The sequence below is a fragment of the Galeopterus variegatus genome, unplaced genomic scaffold, assembly GCF_000696425.1.
Source record: "Galeopterus variegatus unplaced genomic scaffold, G_variegatus-3.0.2 Scaffold2115, whole genome shotgun sequence".
Taxonomy (NCBI): Eukaryota; Metazoa; Chordata; class Mammalia; order Dermoptera; family Cynocephalidae; genus Galeopterus; species Galeopterus variegatus.
Window position 1 is genome coordinate 90,178 of NW_007728226.1, and position 9,700 is coordinate 99,877.

Genomic DNA, 9,700 nt, shown 5'->3' on the forward strand with positions numbered 1-9,700 from the left:
CCGCCGCGCCGGGGTGCGCCTGGGCCGCCGGCTGCCCCGCGCCACCACGCGCCTTCCTGTCGAGCCGTCACGGCGGTCGCGCTCTCTCGCACACGCACGCCCGAGCTCACCTCCAGCTCTACCCTGGAGGATAGACACAGGACATTGCCTTCGCGTCCCCTCACTCTCCGCCCTGAGCAGCTGAGGAGCCGCGCGGCCAGGGGCCCCCGACCGTCTGGAGATGCTAATCCCAAAGCGCTTCCTCGCTTGCATTCAGCTCCTGTGCGTGTGCCGCCTGGGTGAGTGACAAGACCTCGGTGGGATTTCATCTCCGGGATCGGCGGGACGCGGGTGGGGGGATTTCAGCCTATTCGCTACTTGCTGCCGCCGCCATCTAGCCAGGAGGAGTGAGGGACCGTCAACTCGGACCCCACGGTGTGGGCGGCAGCACTGTGGATGTCAGCTGCGGGGGAGACGTGCGCCCCTCCTCACCTGGTGTCTCCGCCACCATCCATCTGCCCGCGGGGATACGTGCTGGGGACCCTCGGAGGGAGAGGTTGGGTCATTATGGTCCCTTTCCCCGCCACTCTTCTCTTGCCTCTTTTGCAAAGTGTGGAAAGAGCTGTTTAGATGGACATAAGAAGATGAATAAATGAGCAGAAATACAACCGTGGTGCGGGGCCATGTACTGCACTACGTGTTTGCTGTTCGTTGTCATGCTACGGGTATCATGGCTTTAAATGAAAAATACACGTGTCTGATGAGAATTACACACACACACACACACACACACACACACACACACACACACACACACACACACATCTGAAAGGTCGTAACAGGAACAAGCACCAACCTGACTTTTTAGTGTTTTCAGTACTTTCAATTTATTCACATTCAAGTCCAGGCAGTTACTTTAAAAAAAAAAAAGTTTTAATCATAATCTCTCAACGTTTTGCCACTGCTGCCAAAGTCGGAGGAGAGCTGCAGGTTGATATATTTATTCATGGATTCATCTTTCATCCGCTGCCTTCCAGGTTAGACATTTCAATCTAAAGTTGCATTCTGAGATAGTTTGAATATGTGTCTGGAGTGCAGATTCTGGTTTTCTGGTCATTTTCCAGAAGAATTGTAAAATTGGATTTTTGCGTTTCATTAAAGAAATGTCTTTTTTTTTTTTTTTCCATCACAAAGATTTTCAATCATGATGGAATATAAAATAGGTTTGGAGGCTTACCGTGAAAGTTACAAAATGTTGTGCCTCAGTTTGTGAGTACACATATTTTACTCTTTTCAGTCTGATAATCCCAATTTTTAAATTTTAGATGGTTTATAATAAAGTAGATATCAAACCTACATTTTCTTCCAGTAGATGGTGCTACTCTTGGCACAGTAACCTTTACAAACAGAAATCATTATCAAGTTCTAACTAATGAGATTGCATTGCAAATATGGTAATAGCTGCCCATAGCCCACTACATATGTGGATATAATTTGAATTCCAAAGGCTTTATGAAAGTGCTCAGCATTGTTATGACCCATACGGTCGTCATATAAGACTTGCAGGGGAATCTCTGGTCTGGTTGACTATAAAACCCTACAGTAGATTCTGGAAAGGGGAAGACATTTTTAAAAGTTCTGTGGTCATCAAATGCACACCTGTTGAATTTACATTTCTGTTCTATTTTAACAACAAAGCCAGGTCCTCTTGGTACTTACATTATTATTTAAGTAAATCTCACAGTAGTAGGAAAATACCAGAGAGTATTATTGCTTTGTATGTCATCAAAACCACATGCTCAGAGTATATTGTGAATTTTTTATTAAAAAGTGAGATTAAATTCACCAATCATACAATTCATCTTTTTAAAGTGTATAATTCAGTGGTTTTTAATGTATTCACAAAGTTGTGTAACCATCACTACTGTCTAATTCTAGAATAGTTTAATCACTGCAAAAAGAAAAACCCATGCTTATTAGCAGTTATTCTCCACTCCTCCTGACCCCAGGTACTGGCAACCATTAATCTACTTTCTGCCTCTATAGAGTTGCCTATTCTGGATGTTTCATGTAAATAGAATCATGCAACATGTGGCCTTTTCTGTCTGGCTTTATTCACTTAGCATGATGTTTTCAAGATTTGTCTATGTTATAGCATATATTAGGACTTCATTCCTTTTTATGGCTGAGTAATATTCCATTTTATGAATATACCACATTTGCAGAGGTTTTTCTCAGTAAAGCATTATTTGCAGCCTGTTTTTGGTTGTATAGATTTTGGTTTGTTGGACATTTTCTTTAACTCTTCAGTGTTGTAAAATTTAAGTGTAATAAATTGAACTCATTGTTTAATAGTATCATAAGTGTATGTAATGATTTTGAATGTAAGTTGCTATGGGAATTCAAAAGATTTTTGTTTGTTCGTTTTGAGACTGGAAGGTCTTTTGTATCCCTTATCATTTTAACAAAGATGGCCTTTTACATTGTTGCCAACAGGTTGACCTAGAGGCATTGGCAACCTCAAATAGGATGATGAATATCTTGATCTTGGGGTAGTATGTTCTGGAAAACTGAGGAACATTATCTACAAATAAAAATTCAGCTTCCACCTTAATTATTTTTTGTCAACACCTACTTTAGTGTTCACGGATATGTTTATTTCTCATCTTCAGTGTTGCTGGAGCCAACAAGGTGTAGTGTTGCTGGAGCCATCAAGCCTGACATATGTAATAGGTTCTCAGTAAAGGTCTGTCGATTGATTGAGACTTGCTGTGCAGGATGACAGCTCCGATACAGTTTGAATGTCAGGCTGCCGTTCTCACCATTATCCAGGAACAAGTTGGAGAGTTCACTAAGGTGTTAATTATTGGCATTTAAGAATGTCTAAGTGATCAGGACCTCATCACTTTCTGTGTCCAAAATGTTCTGAGGTTTTGAATTGGCATGTAGGGCAACTTCTTCTTTCAAATAACTCTCCCAAAAGAAAAATTATCATTAGAGTATATGGACTGAAACCAATCCTTTCTTGAGCCACTGAACAGGTATATATTATGGAAAAAACTGCAGTGGCTTTCCTGTAAGGAGGCTTAACTGTGAGTCAGAGAGGAGAGGTAGGTGTTTTAAAAGCTTTTAAAGAATAGTTTCTTTCACTTAATGAGAAGTCAGTATCTTTGAATTAAGTGAGTTATAGCACTGCAAGGTACACTAAATTCAAATGTTTAGAAATTATTATTAAATATATAATGAATCAAATTCTGAACTTTTTAGTTGTGTCTTACTGCTTTGAGCCACATTAACTACAAATTATATCCAACTCCTCTGCAGGAATTTATTTTTTCATTTATGCTGGGTATGGAGTCAGTAGAATTCAATATTTTGTGACTCTCAGCTTGGTCTATTTATCCTCTGAAAACAAATCATAATCATGAATATAAAATATTCATGCTTCCCCCCAAATAATGACTAGTCTCTGTTTATAAAATTAATTACTTTTGATTTGCACAGTAGCAATTTTCTTTATTTCATTTCTCTCTCCTTTTTATGCAGACTGTGGTTGCTTCTACTCAGAGAAGTTTGCCAGGACAAATCATTTCATTGATGAATTCATGTCTGCACTAGAGATTTGGAATCTTGCTTAAAAATTTATGTTGTGGGAATCTTGCTTCTGGCAAAAATTCAGGTTTTTCTGGAAGCATAAGCTGCATTTCCCCATTTCCCTTACTCCAAAAAGATCTGAGTTATGTCTAACCTGAGAGCTTTGCGTGACTACCCATTTGCCAACTGCTCGGCTGCATTTGTAGCATGGAAATGGAACCATCTGGGTCAGGACCAGAGGACCTCAATAAAGGGTTTTGGTTACAAAAATGAGCTTGTGTTTCCCAGGTGCAGTCCAAGTGCTGAACACTTTAGATACATTTTTTCAGTTCATTCTTCACAAAGCCCTTTGACTTAGATGTTTTCATTTTATACATTTTATAGATGAGGAAACAAAGGCACAGAGAAGTCAAATGACCTACCTAACATCACACAGCCTGTTCCGCCTGTATATTCCTTCTGACTCCAGAGCCTGAGGTTTTTTCTCTTTTTTATTCCCGGGAGATCAGTTTGCTGTTTGGAATTTACTGGCTTGCTTACATAAGATGTGATGCTGCATTTCACAGTCCCATTTGCTTCCTTGGGGGTCCCCTTCATGACTTGTCTCACATGTTCTCATGTTATATTTTTTTTCACTTTTTTAAAAAATTAAGGCATAATTTACCTTTATTAGTACACTATCTTGAAAGTGTTGATAAATGCATATGGTCATGTAATGACCACTGTGATCTAGATATAGAACAGTCCCATCCATACTACTTTGTCTCCTCATTCTTTACATGTTTACTACATGCCTGTCATCTGCTAATTAAACAGTGCATACACATAAATCATGATGCCCACAATCCAGCTAATCTGATTCAATCCCACAAGGAAAACCTTCTTTAAATCTCACTTCAAAAATACTTCACTATTTACAACTAGTTGAGAATAATAGTCTTTTCTAAATATCTTTTAATGCGTTAAATATGTTAAATCTCAAGTATTTTAAAGTGCTTCTCATGCCATCAAGAATGCCAATGGCTAATGTCAAAGCCAATTTAAACAAGACATACATATGTTTCAATTATGCTTTAACATTAATGTCTTATTGGGAGTAATCCCTAACAGAAACTTATGGTTACAAAAGGAAACCAGTTTTTATTTGTGTTTGTAATTCTTAAGAGACACATATGATGTACTATGTAGGCACTAGGGAAAAAAGTTTTATCATATTGCACAATCCTAAAACACTTATATTTTAGAAATGTGCTGTCTAGTACCACAGCCACTAGGCGTATGTAACAATTTAATTTAAAATTTATTAAAATGAAATAAAATTGAACAATCAGTTCCTCAGTCATGCTAGCCACATTTCGAGTGCTCAGTAGTCTACATGGCTAGTGGCTGCCACATGGAGCAGTGCAGATATAGAATATTTCCATCACTGCAGAAGGTCTACTGGACAGTGCTGTTTTAGTACAACAAAAATAAAGCTGACAAAGTAATGATTGACAGTACTTGTGAGAAGTAGTTAACTAAACTAGAAAAATTTCTAAAGTCATTAAAATTATTTGAAGCGTTGATGCATGTGGGTTGTTTTTGGCTAGTGTTGTGTCAGCCATACAAATATCACAGAGACATTATGGTGGCCTTCGGTAGAACAGTAATAGGTGAAGAAACTTTAATGTCCACTTTGTGGCCTTTGTCAGTTGGAGTTGAATGGGAGAGATTAGCTACTGGTCCAGGAGTGAGTATTCTGAAATTTTCCATAATTTGTTCTAGCATCCACTATACTGTTTTGCGATTTGTCTGTCTCCAGCACTAGACTAGCTCCTGGAGGGCAAAGACTTATTTCATTCATCCCTGCATTCTTGGACTTAGCACCTATAGTAGGTGCTTAGTAAGTCTTTAATACATCAGGTCATAGAGAGATTGTATCACAAAACTTCTTAGACAGAAGTAGGTTTTTTTTGCAAAGATTAGCCAATTTCCATTGGTTTTTTCTTCTTTTGATTCTGATCCCAATTCGAGAGTAAGGTCAATATTCACTTTGATCTGTTCATCTGTAATACCACTCTGGCTCCAGAACTTGACTTTCATTGATTCTCCGAGAAATGCAGATTATCATCACCTAGATCCAGACACTATCTGAACATGAAAAATAAAGCTCCCATGACTGATACTGCATGTGTTGTTGCTGGGACAGTCTTGAGTGAGCATTTAATTCTGGATGAGAGTTGGCATCAGTGAGTCTCAGATGTGTCCCAGGGAATGAAGGCACCAAGTCATTGAATGTGCCTCTGTGTGCGTGTGCTGCTTGTGTGTTGCAGAGGGGAGGGCAATGGGGGTGAACTGTGGGCAGTAATGAGGAATGAACTATCTTGAGCCCATGAGGACTATATTTGCAGTCAGTCAAAAGCCATCATATTGGATTAAATCCTCTCTAGTCCAGCTGGCCCTAAGAGATAAAGGCCCAAGACAGTTCTGGAAACCAGGCAAATGGTGGAAAGGGCAGCCACATTATGTAGCTGTGTGTGCTTTTGGAGTTTGTCTATAATTTTGTCATTAATCCTAGAGGTGATGTGCTGCACCTAGCTTAGCCCTGCATATATCAGATGTTCAGCAAATATTTGAATTGAGTTGAATTCAGATAGAACAGGGTATGGGATGTATGAGAAATCCTCACAGGAGTCTAAAACAGAGGGGGAAAAAGGAGACTTGCTCTTTTGTTAGGATCTTTGCTTTATTTTTCTCTCACCAACCTTCTGCCCTCCTTTCTTCCTTTCCTCTTTCCCTCCCTCCCTCCTTCCTGCCTTATTTTTTTGTTGCTGTTTCCTCTTCACCTTCATTTCCTTTGAGCATCAATTTGAGATAATCAAATAAACTTGTTTGGTCAGCATCTTGATGAAAAGTTTGATAGGGAGGAGATTGATGCTATTTGATACTATTACTTAAAAATATTTTTACTGTGTTAATATAATTTAGGAGTCTTTGTAGTTAACATAGTTTTAAAGGTATGGGTTAACAGATGTTTCTTCTTAAACATCCCAGTGTGTTAAAATGGGCTGGTTGTCTTTTTTTTTTTTTTTTTTTACTTCTGATATTTGCCCACAGATATTAAAGTAAACTCAATTATTCAGGTAATGTGAACTTTCTTGTCTTATTCAATAAGCATGAGTCAACTTACATACACTTTAACAAGAGATAAATTTTTTACAAGGTTCCTTGGAAATACAGTCTGTATATATTTGGAAAGAATAATTTATTAATTAGTAGGAAAGAAGGATTTTTCTTTTAAAATATTTATAAACTGAGTAGACTACAGGTACGTTTCCACCCTTGGAGAATCATTCCATCCTTCTATCTCTCTCTCTGCCTTCCCCTTTAGCATTTACTCCATAATTTTTCTAGTCTCACTGTCACTGACTGAACTGCTTATTTCTTGAATCCTAAAGCTCTAACATATTTACCTAAAAATGGGTCCTGATACTAGCCCTTTTCTGTGATCTGACTAACTCAGTATCTTGAATAGGAATAAAAGAAAATGTTGCTTTTTAAAAATGACCTCTTTAAACGGAGATCATTATCACAACCAGAGTCCTGATAACATGCTTAGAAAATGCTGGACAGGTATAAGGACTTTCTAGATTTTTCTCATGGTTTTCAGTCATATTGTCATGAGACTAAAAATCATTTCTTTTATTAATTTTTCACCATTTCCATCCTGACACATTTTCTTGAATAGAATATGTGAAGGTGGTATCTCAACTGCCACACAGACTTGTGCAAAATGGTAATCTGTCCACAGGAGCAGTAAGGATATTGTTGAGGAGCATGTGGGGTATCACTGTCATGTTAGTTTTAGCACAAAAAAAGGTTGGCAACCCTTGATCTAGGTCAGTAGTTCTTGATCCTGGATGCATTTTGGACTTTCTGGGTGTCATGAACCAAATGCTTGTTTCCCCTCCAAAATTTATAAGCTGAATCCATAACCACCAATGTGATGGTCTTTAGAGATGGGGCCTTTGGGGAGTAATTAGGCCATGACTGTGGAACCATCATCAGTAGATTAGTGCTTTCATAAGAAGAGGAAGAGACCAGGGCTTGTTCTCTCTCCATCATGTGAGGACATAGCAAGCAGGCAGCCATCTGCAAGCCAAGAGAGCCCTCACCATGTATCCAATCTACAAGCCCCTTGATCTTGGACTTCCCAGACTCCAGAACTGTGAGAAATAAATATCTGTTATTTTAGCCACCTGGTCTATGGTATTTTATTATAGCAGCCTGAGCTGACTAGTGTACCTGGAACTTTTAAGACATACTGATCCCTGCCTGGGCATCAAATTAAGCACATCATAAAGTGTGGGTGCTGGATATTTTCTTATAACTCTGCAGGTGATTACAGAGTACAGCCAGTGTTTAAAACCACAGATCTAGGCCAACCTCATGATATTACTAATCTTAGTTCATTTCTCTGAAGGTAGAGATATTGGCAAGTTTTATGCTATCCTTAAACAAAGCTAGTGCCACAGGACAAAGGCCCTGGAAAACTTCCCATCTCTCTCTCCTTCTTAAGGCAGTTTCAGTTTCAGAGTAACCCTAGAAGGTGGAGTACAGACTACAGTGGTTGACCTCATAGCCTTTGCAAGCCAGAGGAACTTCAAGGAGGCCAGATAGTGTTGGAGTTGGTCCAGTGATTCAAGTCCATCAACAGGTGGGAGGATAAATGAACCAGCGTTCAAGATGGTGGTCCTGTCCCAAGTGCCATTTATCAGGATGCAGGCACATATCTTTTGTTTTTGTCAAGACATGTTCTTGCTGTTCCCTATTCTTGTTTTCTTCTCCACGCATAATTTTTTAGAATCAGAGTTATTATTTTCTCTTATGAAATAGATATGACTTAATTATATGTTTTTTTTCATTTCAGCAATTTATTTTATGTGTGTTTTTAAAATAACATTTTTATTATTTGTCAGGTCTAAACTACTTGTCTTTACTGTATTTGAAAAGCACTGGACTTTATTTAATCATTAACAATGAACTTTTCTAGATGGTCCAAATTTCCACTTTGATATACTTAAAAGTCAGTAGTGGTTGCGCAAGCACAAATCTATTCAGTGAATCTTTATTGAACATCTTCTTTATGATAAATATTCCCCTAGAGAGAATATTCCTCTAGTGATCTGCTAAATGTTCACAATAATATCGATGCATAATTAGCTCTCATTCATCAGAGTTTGTGGAGGGAGTGTGAAGTGTGGGGATACATTTAGTCTTAAATTCACCTTTGGGAAGATTGCTAGGAGGAGCTGGGGTTGGATGTAGACCCTGCAGGATGATGTATAGGGCTTCAGGAGTCACCATGAGGGCAAAAAGGCATCAGGGGCAACGAGGATGGCATACACAGAAGCATGGAATGGGAGTAAGAATGGGGTGTTTGGAAGAGGGAACAGTTGGGATGTGTGTGTAGTAGCAGAAAGTCTCAAATACTAGGTAGGATTTCCAATAGCTAATTGAAAGTTTGGATTTTGAAATTTATCCATAACACAATAGGGAACTACTGAAAGGTTTTGAGCAGGGAAATAAATGACTTTTTAGATCTCTTTTATTTTAGGAAGATAATTCATATATCAGAGTATAGAGTGGATTGAAGCAGAGTGAGACAACTTAACCAAAACAAACAAACTTTTTTTCAGGATGGAAGGATTTGAGCATATTTATAGTGTCAGGTTAATCTTATCAAGTAAGTGTCCATCTCAAAACTATTTAATTCATTCACCTTTAAAACACTTGTATTTGTCCCTTCTACAATGAACACACATTATATTGTGACATTTCAGCCAGCAGACTGTCAATTCATAGGCTTACTTAATATCCATGAATTCAGACTGCTTGAAGGCTATTATATTCATATTGCATAAACTAGTATTTTTGTAAATTGCTTACAACTTGCATTTTAAATAAAAACAGTGCAATGGAAAAATAATCCATAGAAGAGGCTTCCCAGGGGCCGGCCCGGTGGCGCACTGCTACAGTGCGCTGCAAAAAAAAAAAAAAAAAAAAAGGGGCTCCCAAAATTTTTTTTTAAATTTTTTTTTGGCATTTTTTTTTTTTTAATTTATGAAAAAAACAATATTATTTGTTT

The 9,700-nt window shown here is 38.3% G+C and overlaps 1 protein-coding gene across 4 annotated transcripts in view; it reads left to right on the top strand.

The window, feature by feature from the left end:
• The first annotated feature begins 87 nt into the window (after positions 1 to 87).
• Positions 88 to 9,700, top strand: part of PTPRZ1 (protein tyrosine phosphatase, receptor-type, Z polypeptide 1) — a 168,175-nt gene continuing 158,562 nt past the window's right edge. For all 4 annotated transcript variants that reach the window (XM_008580512.1, XM_008580513.1, XM_008580514.1 and 1 more), the window contains exon 1: positions 88 to 278. In XM_008580512.1, the coding sequence (XP_008578734.1) occupies positions 221 to 278 (58 nt within the window). In that variant the 5' untranslated portion in view covers positions 88 to 220. The remainder of the gene's footprint in view (positions 279 to 9,700) is intronic.